General features: G+C 38.2%; 1 protein-coding gene across 1 annotated transcript in view; it reads right to left on the bottom strand.

Annotated features, from left to right (window-relative positions):
• Positions 1–2,706: 2,706 nt before the first annotated feature.
• OXCT1 (3-oxoacid CoA-transferase 1) overlaps positions 2,707–15,306 on the bottom strand; it is a 135,168-nt gene continuing 122,568 nt past the window's right edge. The window contains exons 16-17 of the mRNA XM_059060897.2: positions 10,553–10,654; positions 2,707–4,693 (exon numbers count right to left, since the gene is read on the bottom strand). Coding sequence (XP_058916880.1) covers positions 4,652–4,693; positions 10,553–10,654 — 144 coding nt within the window. The 3' untranslated portion in view covers positions 2,707–4,651. The remainder of the gene's footprint in view (positions 4,694–10,552; positions 10,655–15,306) is intronic.

Raw genomic sequence — 15,306 nt, forward strand, 5'->3', positions numbered from 1 at the left:
AAATGTGAGCCTGTGTTTTGTCGAAAGCCTACTTTTGGTTAGATTCGTTGGATTCGCTGGCAAAATAACTACTGTCTCACACAAATAAACAGCTTCAATCAAATCTTTAATAGAAGGTGATTTAACTTAATTTCAATATACAATCACTAAATGGAAAGGAATAAGAATATTAACAAAGTATATAAATTTCAATATACAGTTATTAGAGGGAAAGGAATAAGAATATAAAGAGTATAAATATAAAGAGTATATATACTCTTTATATTATATAAAATATATATAATATAATATATATAATTATATATATTATATATATTTATATATATATTTATATATTATTATATTATATTATTATTATATTATATATAATATATATAATATATAATAATATATAATATATAATATATATATTATATTATTATTATATATATTATATATTATATATTATACATATTATTTATATATTATATATATAATTATATATAATTATATATAATTATATATAATATTATATAATTATATATATAATATAATTATATAATATTATATATTATATAAAATATTATATAAAATATTATATTATATATTTATATATATAAAGAATATAAAGAGTATATAACAGAGCATACATCACCGAATCGGGCCGACCACCTACTTCCAGATCCAAGCAGCAGCTGGGAAGTCCCGAGTAACAGCAATCTGGAGCTCTAGATGGGAAGGGTCCAATGTTCGCTGATCCCCGGGAACTAGCCAGATTCCCAAGGCCCGGGAAACTTCGTGACTTACTCATTTCTTTATCTGTTGGTTCCCAGGACTTGCTAGCACCGTTTCTGCTGAGCTGCATGTAGTCTAGCAGTTTGGCATGTAGCTCTTTCAGGGTCTTTGTTTAGTCAAAGGCGTATTGTTGCCTCTGAAGCCTGAACAAGACTATTCTACTAGCTTCCCCAATTATAGACAGCCTGGTCTATAATTTTCTCTTGAAAAATTTAAAGGGTAACAGATAGAATGCCTAGGAATGGGCCCAAAACATAAAATGACTGCATTAGGTACCTGGGCTCCCATGCTTTGTGAAATAGGATCCTATGTGATTCATGCTACAAAAAAGCGAGGATAGTTGCCTGAGGTCGTTTCCAAGTGGACCACCCGGAATGGCACCCCATTAAAGGCAATGAGGACCATGATAATCAAGCATGCTTAACCTCCACAAGCAAATATCATTTGTGTTTGATTGTGGCTTTGAGGGAAGGAATTGTCTTATCAATGACTTACGTGGATTGGTATGGCATCACTCCCATAAGACTTGCCATGTGGTACATGAAAGGTGCCTTTGGATGATTTCACACAGACATATTTAATATTATGGAACGAGGACACTTCAAGTATGTGTCACACAGACATGCACTTAGACCACATGACATTTATTGATATTTATGCTTAAATCCACTTTGATATTCACTATGGCAGTGGGAAGTGGAAAGGCAGTGTAGACACTGAAAAATAAAAGGACAGGAAAAGACGATTCTGGTAGTACTGACACACGTGTTTACAAGATCTGTCAGTATTTTTGCAACCAGATGTATTAATTATATTTTATTGAACCATGGTGGAAGATAATATATTCTCCCCATCTTAAAAATGAAGAATCTGAAAATAAGCTAAAGAAACTAAAGGTAATGTTTTGTGAGAAAAGGGAAAAGGTTAGTGCAAGGAAACCCATCCATTGAATAAATCTGTGCTTACACTTCCACTGGAATAATTTTCAAAGTTGTGCTGACTATACTGAGAGGTAGGAGAAAGAAAACCTCTACCCACAACGTTTCTACCCACTGGGTAACACCTATAAATGCTCTTACCTGTGTTCTCTGGGCCCAGGGACAAGCAGTTTTGCTTGTATTCTGCATACCTTCTGTAGGAGACCAGATCCCTCCTAGGACTCAAGAATTACCAAAGCTGCTTGAGTTCACACTCTGGGTGCAAGTGACAAAGGCCCAGCTCAAGTAAAAAGGGGAAATTTGGGGCTCATGTACAGCATGGATGGAGAGAAGTTGGCCTTCGACACGTGCAGAAACAGGAACTCAAATACCACCAGGATGCCTCCTCTCTGCAGCTGCAGTGTGTGTTTCCACTTCTTTCTCTCCAACTGGAGCTCAGCTTGTAGGGTGTGTGTATTGCGGGGGGAGGCGGGGGGACAGGATGTTGGTGCCAGAGTCACATACTTCTTACGGCTTAGGGAACAAGGAGGAACAAGAAAATTGGCTTCTCTCTCATCTCCAGTTTGTAAACATAGGATAAATACCCTGTATGGTACATTTTGGGTCATACACCCACCCCCGGGTATAATCACTCTGGACAAAGGAGAGCTACCAAAAGAGGCATATCGTGAGCACAGGCCCAACTCCTTGGCCAGGGGCTGAGTCTGTTATGAGAGGGGCAACACAGATCCTGCGTAGACATCACTAGAGCCACTTAAAAATGCAAGCAAATGCAACACCCCACTGGAAAATTACTGATGTATGTGTATCCTAAAGGCATGTTACATAAAAGCAAAGAAATATTAACACATGAAATCTGGGATAATAATTTTTATAGACAAATCACTGACCTTGACAAGGAGCAAAGTCAGAATTCATCTAGGTAAACATTTGTTCTTTCATGAAGGATAATACCTTTTCTTTGGTAAGATCAAAAGAAAAAGCAGTAACTCGATTAGAAGTGGTACAGTGTGCTAACTTTATTATTGGCTATTCCACCAATCTCTGTTGTATTATTCCCATGTTTAGGCACGCCATTCCCAAATGAGAAAAAGGACAATCACACCAATCTGTATCAATTTGGAATACTTATTGTACATCTTATTTCATTTCTTAACATCCATGGTATTCTGTAATCAAGAATATAAAGCCACCTACTTAGGATTTGCCACTCAAAGTAAAGAACATTCTTAGAATCACAAAATAAATAAGTTTACAAATATAGCAACCATCAATATCACACATTTTCTGAACCATAACTCTAACATGGATGTATATCATTTCTCCAGGCCTTGCAAATTCTTTAAAAAGTCCATTTTACCAGCACTGGGACAGTATGCTTTCAACCATACAGCCGGCCAGAGGGACCATTTTATATATGGAGTGTGCTTCTCACAAAAAAACCCTCTCCTTCCTCTGAAATGGCTGAACTGTAGCTATATCTGAAGAGAAAGTGAATTTCAATGACAACCATCAGCTAAAAACATGCATAAATTCCTATACTGGTATGAGAGGAATGGTATATCGCACTATACTATGCCTACCTCTGTCCAGAGGACAGCAATCTGGCCTGTCTTCGGGGTGCCTGGACTTTTCTCCCATTTGATACGCAGGATGCTTGGTATACTCCCTGGGGAACTGTTTGATACTGAGGATACCTCTGAGGAGAAGGTCCTTACAGAACCTAATCCATCAAGTTTATTTTCTAAGAATGAAGTTCACTGCTCTTCAAATCCTGGATTTGCTCATCAGTATTTCCCTTAGTTTGATAAAGCTGAATTAAAAGTACTTTGTTTAAGGAACAAGCCTGGGCAGAAGAAATAACACAGTTCTGCAGAAAAAGGCATTCAACATTTAGAAACTTTTCTGAGCAGAAAAAAGAGGCCCTGAAAAGAAAGGATTTTTAAAACTCTGCTGTCACTGTTTCTATGGGTTCATGATGAACTACCACACAGCCCCTTTTGGTCTAAGAGGAGGTATTGTATAAGAAGCCCACAGTAACACAGAGAAAGATACTTATCCTTTTGGATACACACGAATACTGTACTGTTTGAAAATTAGAAAACTGACTAGGTCAGTTAGGCTTATAGCCCTCTTGCTAAAAGCAACTTTAATCTTTGGCAAAGCACCGATGGTTATTTGGTTTGCTTATAAAGGCAACTTCCTGGTTGGATGTCAGCACCAATAGACCCTATACCCTTCGGTCTCTCCCACAAACCAGGTTACTTCTTCCACACAGAGATGTTCCTGTTTGCATTCTTGGGCATCCACTTAGTTACAAAAAGTGGGGGGGTTAGGAGGTGTGGGAGAAGGGATGCTCTAGGGAAACAAGATGTAATCACAAAATCAGTGGCTCCAAAAAAAAACACAGAGGAGGCCGAAGGAAAATCATAATCCTTAAGACAGCACTTCTCCTGATTAAAATTCACACAAATGTTATCTTTCAGGACTAGTACGATGCTCCCCTGGGTATACTCTGGGTAGAGTTCATTTTCTCCCTCATTCTTTTTTTTCTACGTGTCATGATTTAGTTAGGAGGGAAAGTATATCAATGAAACTCTTCCTAAGTAAGGGCCCATCTTGGTACATACTGCACACAATTTAATGTACACATCACAGAAGATGGAGATAAACCCAATGTGAGCACCAACTGTAAATATGACCTTCTCAGCACTTATAAAGCAAATAAGATAATCATATTTTTATTCTTTTTCATTAAAATGTCACAGTACACTTGAGAGAACAGAGTCTACATGGCTGTATAAAGCATTAAGATGATAGAAAACTAGTCAAAAACTGCTTGTTAGATATACAGTTATGATTACTGATGTCCTTTAAATAAAATCCTATGTGATTAAAATGAAAAACACATAGCTTGGGACAAAAGTCTACTCCACATTTCAAGTTGCGATCTGCTGCATTGGTATGAGTTTTGGTGAAACCTGGTAAAAGAAAGAGAAAAAAATAATCAACTTGTGAAAAAAACCTCATGGTATAAACATCTCTCCTTTGAATTTCCAAACCTGAGTGATGTAGGTAGCCTTGTGAGGAACCTCACCTGGAGTTTCCTCGTTATTTTCCATTCTGAACCACTGAGAAAAAGAACACCTTTTCCATTTACATTTTGTGTATTTAGTAGTTCTCAGCCTTCTTGCATTATAGCTCTTAAATTAAGGATCATTAAGACTCGTAACTAGGAGGAGGTTGGGGGAGACAAATAAAGGGTCCAGATAACCAAACTCTCTACTGAATGGACCACTGAGCTCTGAGATTGATGAATCAGAGACACAGAGCAAGGCACAAGTTTCAAAATCCTCAAAATAGGTCCAGTCCATTCACAATTTTGTTAAGAGATACTTAATGTAGTCGTTGGATGACAAACTTTTATCAGAAATTTCATAATCAGAGTGGAAATGATATAAAGGCAATAAAAAGATACCAAGTTATTACAAAAAGGAGGTAACAGCATTAAAAATATTAAATATTAACTATAATTATGTTCAATGTACAAAATAGCAAATGTATTCCTAGGAGTCTTAAAGCAGAGAAATATGAGGACAGATCTACATTTTATGGTAAAGATGGTGGAAGAAGAAACCTAAATGTAAGTAGCCTGGCTTAATTTTGACAGATTTTTCAAGGTGTAATGGCAGGTACAGATTTCTTCATTTAATCTGGCAAATATCCATTAAGTCCAAGTAACAGGCCCCATGGACAGCACAGTAAGGAATACTAAAATTTAGGTGATTTTTGAGACCTTCAAGGATGTGGCAATTGAAGTGGGTCTAATTTGCCTTCCAGAATAAACACTTAATATTTTTTTAAAATGAATGAATGAGTGACTGGATTAGATAAACTTCAAAGAACTAGAAGAAAGGTTTCTAATAGAGGTTAAGTCAGTATTAAGAATAGAAGAAGGCGATCATTTGGCTTTGATGAGGTTAAATATTTCTAGTTCATTTGTAAATTGTTTATAAAGTCTTCACAGTGTTGAGAGTTAATGCCCCCTTCTCCATTTTTCTACTTAAAGAATGACATGTCCAGAATAAAAATGATAGGAATGGTTTGGTACATATCCATATCTTAGGATAAATGAGGGCTCATTCAGACTTACCAGCTCCGAGAACAGATATATCAAAATAGACAAAGTAATAGACATTAATAGACAAAAGTCACAGCCCACATTTGCAGAGATATTCAACTCTACTGAAAAGAATAGATATATGGGCTCCAAGTATTTAGAAAGTGTGTCTCACAATCTATCGATTTTCTTTTTTTAAACAACAGAACATCTGTGGAAATAATTTAATGAAATAAAACTCTTTTTTGACAACAGACCATTTTCTAATAGGTGCTTTATGGCATTACCTTTATAAGGGAACTGGACACCTTGATTTTTTAAACTAAATATCTGACCCTTCTCCTTGTCATGGTGGCCCTGTCTTCAGCTCTTAGTATCATTTATATCCTCAGTGTGGAACTTGACTTTTATCAGAAAAGAAGATGAACCTTTATGTAGACTGACTTGGCCTGTCTATTTTTTGTACAGAAAAACATCTACTGAACCTCCATTTTTCATCTGTTCTCTCACAGTCTCATCAACATTGTAAGTCCATGTAAGCTGAAGCAGATTATCCTGCCAAAGTGATCTACAGGCTATGCACAGGACTATATGATTTAAATGCATAAGATAAGCTAACGAGTTGTCTTCCCAGTCCATTGAAATCCAAAGAGTATACTGTTTAATTCTGGTATAATGCCAGTTCATAATATATATTGAGAGTACAAATTTATTCAACTTGGCAAAGAATGCTTGCAGCTGGCTTCTTTCAGATTCTACTGCAAACATATAAATAGGCAGGATTCTTATTTGATTTTTTGCCACTGGTGGTTTAGGTGTATTCCTACCTAAAGATCAAGACCAAGGCCCCTAAGAGGAGGAACTATACCACTTTGTTCTATTTTACTCACATTTCATAGCTCAATATGAGACATACACTTGGTGTTTAATAAATAATCATGGATGACTAATAACCTCTGGAAGTTTATTCTACCACATGATGTTCAACTATGGACTCAATTTATCTTAAAATTTTTAAGTTAAAAAAGAAACAAATATTCTAGTTTAAAAAGGTTCACAGACATATATAGTAAAGAAAAACTTATGTAACTCAAGCATGCATCAGAAAAGAAAGAAATGAATAACCAATTGAATGAACTACTAACTGAAAAAGATACTTTGGAGATAATGGAATTTAAGTGGTGGAATGTCATCTTTCTTTTTTCTATTTGGCCCATCAAATAGCTGGCAGTAACACACTAAGTAATGCAAGTATAGCCCAAAAAATTTAAAGAAATTTAACATTTTCATTAGCTTGTCACAGCTATAATATGAGGAACTGTGCAGGAGCACTTTGACTCTTTGAAAATGAATTATTACTGGATGTTTATTTGAGAGACAGAATTTTTTTCAAAATGTGAGTGCCCTGGGAAAAAAATAAACCAAAGGACTCCTTAGTTATAAAAATGTGGGGAGCTAGTAGCATTAAAGAACAACAGAAAAGCACTTCTGCACAGCATCACAATCAAGCATTTATAGAGGGTGAACGTGTGTGTATGGCTCTACCCAGCAACAGTGCTGGGGTGGAGCATTTATTCTCACATTCCCTTCCATGTGGAGGGACACCTACTAGTGTAATACTCTGGCCTCACGTGTGTCCCTTAATGGCTCAACTAAATGATGATTTGGGCAGAGGAACTGGGGTATGTGAAACTCAGCCCAACTCTTCTTCCTCATCGAGATCAGCCTTCTGTAGGCAGCACGTGCTCTATTTTGTTCTCAGTCACATGGAAAGAAGCTCAGCAGTAAAGACTCGCCCTTGTGTAGAAGGCCTATGATTTTTCCACGGCTGCCTATAACTGGGAGCTGAAGTCTCCCCCACTTCAGGGGTTCTTATCTGGGAAGGCTTTTGTGGCTGTACACCTAAGCCCCATCCTTCATTCTAGGCTTTATAATGATGATGTTTTAACCTCTACTTGCCCAGCTCCCTTATCTCTCTCAATAGATTCGGAACTCAATCCCCAAGAAATATAGAGGGAAGTCCCTTTCTTTATAGCAACTGCATTTTGAAGGAGAGTGATGGTATGGAACAAAAACTCTGTCCATTATGGGTTGGCTTCCCTTGCTGTGAACTACTCCTGACCAGAATGTTATTTTAGAAGGGTGATGAAGGTTCCAGAAATATAGTCAATATCTGCATTTTTTTTTTTTTTTTTTTTTTACAAAATTTCCACAGCTTCCTTTGGAGTTCTAGATATAACATGACCCTTAAGATAGTTTCCTCCTAATTGAAAAGAAAACTCTTTTCAACTGGCACTATGGTTACTATGAATTTTTTAAGAAGCTATTTCAGGTGATACCTAAGGGACACATTTTCCTTTCACATTTTTTGTTGTTTTTGTTCATTGCACTGTGGCACACAGGAAAGTCTTAGTGATTCTTTTTTTTTTTAATGCCCAAATAGTTCATTATAACCATTATTTTTAATACCCTGAAACCACAATTTTGTCATGCCCTGTTATCTGATGCTGTCATATCTTGTCTTTTTCTTTGAAATTCTCAAGATTTTCTGAATCAGCTTATTTCCACTTTCTGTATCCTTTGCCCATTCACTTGCCCATATTCTTAGATATACAGGACTTTTACCAACACATTTTCACAATTACTTTGACCTAGGTTTTTACTTTTTTTTCTTTGTTATGCAACAACCTGTCTAACTATTCTCTTCTAGAATGTTCACTTCTTGGTATACAGTGAAGGCTGAGAAACAGGAATCCTTTTTCAAACAGAAATCTTGAGTAAGTTATAATGTAGTCAGATATAGAGTAAAATGCTACCTATGCAGTAATAATCATATGAGATATCTTCTGAATTATGACATGGAATACCTCTGAATTATCAAATAGAGATGTTATCCCAATGTACTTTTATTATTAAATGTATCTTACTGATAGCCCAGCTATTAAGCGAGACATCTTATTAATTAGGACACTCTGGATCCTAGCCTTACAAAGATTTTGATACACGTGACTTCATCTGTCAGGGTCTAAAGAGATGCCATTGATCATCAGATCCTCAAAATCCAGTTCTTCTGTCAAGATGGTTTAGCTGATACTACACCTTTTCAGGGCAACACGGACATAAAAATTAACATTTCATTTCAACAGCCTAATTTGAGGAAACAAGATTACATGTCAATGTCAAAAGAGAAGGAGGGGTGGTACTGTGATAAAAGAAGGGCCATAGAGATATTTTTCATTGTACCAAGACATGGAAACTAGCACTTTAAGAAAAAGCAAAAACAGTAAAAATACATCTTTTTCATTCCTGATTTACCTATGTGACTAAAAAAAAAACAAAAAACAAAAAACCTGATAATAATGAGGATCTTTTTTGCAATTCCCTTTTGCAGCAGAGACTTGGACATTCTATAGATCTCCAAAATGCTATCTGATGAAGAAGAGACTAACTCATCCACATTGGGAAAAATTATAAAGAATAGCTAATTAAGTAAGAAGGAACTGTTTGCTTTTATCACTGGAGTAAGGAATTCTAAACAGTTAAACTATAAACAAATCCCATTTTTTTATCCCCTAGGGTCATTGAAAAGTTAATTAAAGATGAGCTTTTCATGCAAGGTATTGTTGGGAAGCTTCTTTTTTTCCAAAGGGAAATTCAAAAAAGGTTAATAGACAAAGACCTTCATATAATACCAGAAACAGTTATATGTGGATAATGAATTATGCAGCAAAATTGTTTTTACAGACATTTGTTACGCACTGACAGGTACCAGCCAAGCATGTAGTACCTAAGGAAGAAATGTATGAAATACATGCATGATTTATCAAGTAAGTTTTATTAAATTACCTTCTCCAGGATAGGCAGCTGCAATATTTCTTCTCATTATAAATATATTTCATTTTAACACATAGAGCTCTTCTTAAAAAGTTATGTGAGAAGCAAAGTCTATTTCTTCATTTTCTCAGACACATTTTGACTTTACATTTGATTAACTTCAAATGGACTGAGCTGTCCTCTCGACCTCCATTAGGTAGGTGATTGGTGATTCATAAACAAGCACTTATGTTAAAGGGCGATTATTTGTATTACAGTATTATTCTCTTAGTTTTAAAAGGGGATTTGGAGATTTCTTAAATGGATACTCCCCTGATGTTCTTATCTGCTTTGTAAGTCAGAGTTTTAATGCACTAAGTTTTTCTTCAAATACAAAGAACACCTGTTTTGTGACTATAAATCTGGTGGTGTCAAAAGCTCGACATTCTACTATCTCCAAGGTACGGAATATTCAGGCAAAGAAGTTAATCAAAGAGAAAGTCATAAGCCATAGATGGGTTTAAAAATAAGGAAGTACCATTTCTCTGAGTGTGGCTGGCATTTTTTAGTTAATTAAGTTTGGCCACGGCTGATACGTAACCCAAGAACAGAGGATTGCAAGGGACTTTACAGAAAGTAGCTTAGAGTTCAAGCCCAGCCTGCTGTTTGCAGCAGCTCCTGGTGGTTCCTCCCTCTTCTGACTCCTGAGCCAAACCCTGGCCCATGAGCCAGAGCCTGTTCCTGCTGCCACCCGCTCTCAGCGGAGGCACCCTTCCTTCCACTCCTGTTCTCTGCTAAGGTCAGCTCCAAAAATGATCACAAATTAATGGTTCATGTCGCATAAACACCCATTACTCAAGCTCAGGATATAGGACAAGTGGCTGGATTTGTTCACAGAAACACTTACTGTGAAATCACACCCAGTGCTCTTTTTTATGTCATCCACTGTCAGGCCTTCCCAGAGTTCAATCAGAGTCAGGCCTTTCTTGTTGTCCACGTCAAATACAGCCTGTCGAAGTCAAGAAAATGACAACAACAATTTCTATTACGGTAATTATTTTATAGCGCAAAACAGAAATAACCTCTCAAGTTCTTTAAGGAGAGAAAAGACTCAGGATAAAAGACTGAAAATCTGCAATGAAAAAATGTCAACCGGGGCTTCCGTGGTGGCGCAGTGGTTGAGAGTCCGCCTGCCGATGCAGGGGACACGGGTTCGTGCCCCGGTCCGGAAGATCCTACATGCCGCAGAGCGGCTGGGCCCATGAGCCATGGCCGCTGAGCCTGCGCATCTGGAGCCTGTGCTTCCGCAGCGGGAGAGGCCACAACAGTGAGAGGCCCGCGTACCGTAAAAAAAAAAAAAAAAAGTCACCCGTAACTGCTGTATTTTGGTGAGAATAAATGCCAACTCCCTAACTGGCAGTTAGTTGGGGAGCTCTGCTGATGCCAGAAAATAAATGAGTGTTGACTATTGATGGCATTTGCTACTATTATAACCAGTTTTTTTTTAAACTTTCTTTTTGTTAGATCTAACACTTTGGGTCAAAATTTCAATTTGATGATTAATAATGAGTTGAAGAAAGAAAAGAATGAAGAAAAGCAGGGAGGGAGGAGATATTTGGAAGGTGAAAGCACGGGGATGATGGGGGGAAAGCTGATCAATGCTTCTGGGTAAACTACAGGAAACAAAAGAAGGTGCTCTGAAGTAGCTAGGAGTAATTAATTATAAAGGTATAGCTGGCCCTGAAAGACCACCCCATCCCCAGGTAAATATTAAAGCTTTCCTTTTAAGTCCTATGAAAACAAACAGATCCAAAAGTAGAGCATGAGAATCTCCCTCTGGTATGGAAATCAAATGAAGATGCTTATGTTTAGGACAGCATGAGAAGGCTCATCTCACCCTAAATATGGCATTACAACATTCTGGTTGGTAACACTAGGTGACGGTAGTGCCAACTGGTATAGCTTGACCCAAGCAACCTGTCATGTCTGATACAGAACGCACGTGGTCACACTCGGTAATATGATCACTTGAGTGGAAAGGACCAACAAAATCATGTAATGTAACCTCCCACCCAAGAATTCTTTAAAACATTCTTCTGAGATGGTCGCTGGGGCTCTGTTTAGAAACTTCCAGTGGTAGGAGGCTCACTGTCTCAAGGCAGATTGCCTGTGGATGGGAAGCTCTAACTGCAAGAGTCCAAACTGCTTCCCTATGACTTTCACTCATGGGCTCTACAGTAAGTTGTCCTCCCATGCAACAGGCACTGTCCCCTCTTTCAGTTGTCATGGTTAGTCTTCCTCAAACTTAAATATTATTCTTTCCAGATCACTCCTCTCCTCTGGGTTTACCTTAAATTCAACTATTATTTTCAGGCTTAGAATCTTTATTTTCAGCTAGCTTGGAAGTCAAACCCTAAATTGTCATTTTTAAACACACTCCTGGTTAGCAGGCTATTAAGAAGACACAGTAGCGTGTACTCCAATATAAAATTTTTTAAAAATTCTAAGTAAAAATAAAAAAGAAGACACAGCAACATGCAGAGGAAAGAACCCTGGCTTTCAAGCTGGACTGGAATTCCAGCTCTGCCAACACCAGCTATGCAATCTTTGGTGAACCTGTCTTCACATGTGTAGATGGATATCAAACAAACCTACTTCCCAAGACTTTTATACAGGACAAATACAATAACAAACCTACTCTGAGCAGCCGGCCTCATGCTTGGGACATACAGCAAGGGCACCAGAGAGGCATATTCTTTTCCTCAACAGCTTAACTTACTGTCACTTGTGCGTGAACCCAAACCAAAGCCCCCAAATGCTTATTTGTATCCAGTTAATTGATATTTCTCCTCAGGAGGAAAACATCAAGGGGACCAGTGATACTTGCCTTCTCTGTTTGTTTGATGAATTCATAGACAACCTGGTTGATTTTACTCGAAAAGATTATTTAAATTTAGGAGGACATATTTCAGCAAACTTCTTTTTTGTTTGCACATTTTTACGTTCCTAAAGAAACGTTTTTTAGCAGAAATGTATTTTGGGGGGGAAAAATGATCATCTAGGAATGTCCATATGCTTCAGTAGGTTATTCAGTTCCCAAATGACAATTACAAATTTTTTTTAATTGGACACTTTTCCTTTGCAGAAAGTGTGTCTGGAGCATCATTCATACTGATTTTCTTTCCCCTGTATTATGGTTTGTTTTTTTTTTTTTTTTTTGCGGTACGCGGGCCTCTCAATGTTGTGGCCTCTCCGGTTGCGGAGCACAGGCTCCGGACGCGCAGGCTCAGTGGCCATGGCTCACGGGCCCAGCCGCTCCGCGGCATGTGGGATCTTCCCGGACCGGGGCACGAACCCGCGTCCCCTGCATTGGCAGGCGGACTCTCAACCACTGCGCCACCAGGGAAGCCCTCCCCTGTATTATGAACAACTACAAATTTATCAAAATGGAACAAATAAGAGAAAAAGAGCCTTTGGGGTGTGTTATTAAGAACAGGCAGGAAAAGGATTTGGGGAGAAGACAACTTTGGTATCATGAATATAAGACTTCAGTGATTGAGAAGATAAAATCTATGGCAAATGACTTACTGCTTTTAAAAACCTTTAATTAACACCTTTATCAATCCCTAATGAGCTCTCAAGGTCAAGGTCCCTAATTTCCTCTCCAGGAAAACTAAGCATCTATTATTTTTAAAAATGGGACATTTACTCTTTAAATATTTAGGAAGATTTCCATTTAGTGGTATAAAGTGTAAACAAAAATTTGATAAAAATGGACACTAAAACCTAAAGGCTACAATCAATTGTTCAACTGCCAAGAATAATATTTCTTTTCAACTACTCTGTTTCACAGATGATACTTTTATTATTTTTTCATCACCATAACAGGCTCCATTACGGATAAAGCAATTAGTCACAGCCCAAGTGCTGGTGAGGAAGGCCTCTTTCATCACATCATTCTAGCAACACGAAACCAAGAAATCAGGGTCATAACATCTCCAAAGCCTCTTTCAAATGGTAGGCAACTAATGGAATTTTCTTTAAGAGCTGAAAATGGAATTCTAGTCCCATATCACTCTGGCAGAGTGTCCAGAGTCATTGCCCTTAATGGTACTGCAAAATTTATTAAACACCTACTGTATACAGCATAGGGGTAAATGCACCACTCCTTTCCCTGGGGCACTTGAAGTTCCATAGGTAGCTGCCTTTCACTTTACTCTTTTTTGCTACACAACACCATCTGCCATTAAGCCTCCAATTATCTCCGTCTGCTAATGAGTTCACACATCCATTCCAGTGGTGATTTCTCCTCTGAGCTCTAGGTGCCCATGGATGTTCCGGATGTTAACTTACTCCAGAATATCAAATTGAGTATGTTCAAATGGCACCTATTCTTTTCCTGCCTCCCCTTTCTCCTCCCTTTCTCTTCCTACAGACCCAGCCTTCATTAAGGATACAACAGAGCGACCATGCCTCTAGCCAGAAAATTCAGGAATCACCTCTGCCTTAGCAACCATGTCCCATTCATCATCGAGTTAGGTTGAGTCCATCTCCTAAATCTCTTTGAAATCTCTCTTTCTGTCTTGTGGTTAAGGACCTTGATATTTCTGGCCAAGATAACTGAAGGAGTCTCATCTCTTCTTCCCCTACTCTACATAAAAGCCACAGGGCTCTTTGTAAAATGCAAATTTAATCAATCGTGTCCCCAACTATTAAAAATCATTGAAGGGCTCCCAAGTGCCTTCCAGATAAAACCCAAATTTCTTAACAAGACATTCACATTCCTTTATAATTTGGTCCCTTCCTGGCTTTTCACCTTCAGCCTTCAGAATCTCTGGCCATGTCCTCACTCCACATTAACCCACTCACAGGTCCTTGAGTAAGCTCTGTTTTCTTAATTTCTCCAGGACCCTGCCAATTTTTCTTCCCTTTGCCTAGTAGGGCCTCTTTGGTCTTATTCTCACTTACAAAACTACTTATCTTTCAAGGCTCCTCACTCAATCTATTAATTTTCTCATTGAGAAAAGTACAGTATTTATTCAACAGGCTTTCACTGTGTATGGGTCAAGCATTATCCTAAGTGTTGGACAAACAGTGAAGAGTGAGACAGGCAGAGAGCTCAAAGGTTATTTCAATACAGTGATCAGTGCTGAGTTAGGGTAAGTACTAAGACTCACAGAAGCGTCCAGAAGACTTGGGGAGGGATAGGGAAGACTTGCCAGAGAAGAAATTATATAGCTGAGACATAAAAGATGAACAGGAATTAGCCAGACGGTTGGGGTGGGGAGAGCATGCCAGGGAGAGAGACAGGATGTGCCAAGTCCCAGAGGAGCATGGCGGGGCCGGGGGCAGGGGATGCAACACAGTGCACGACATTCAGCATGGCTGAAGTAGGGAGAATGTTAAGGCAAAATGAGAGAAGCTGAGACTGGAGGAGAAAAGATCCAGACTGGGAAAAAGTTAATATTTGACACCACTCTCCCCAGGCTGTTAAGCACCTTCCTCTATGTTCTCAACTCAGCATTTGGCATGTCTCTCTCTCATGGACTTTATCACATGGATTACTCTAATACAGGCTGGTACTGTTGATGTCTACTCCTCTTGAATGTGCTCCTTGGGGGCAAAGACTGTCTGTCCTCCTTTCTGTATCCACTGCTGGCA

The sequence above is a fragment of the Kogia breviceps genome, chromosome 4, assembly GCF_026419965.1.
Source record: "Kogia breviceps isolate mKogBre1 chromosome 4, mKogBre1 haplotype 1, whole genome shotgun sequence".
In the NCBI taxonomy this organism is placed as follows: Eukaryota; Metazoa; Chordata; class Mammalia; order Artiodactyla; family Physeteridae; genus Kogia; species Kogia breviceps.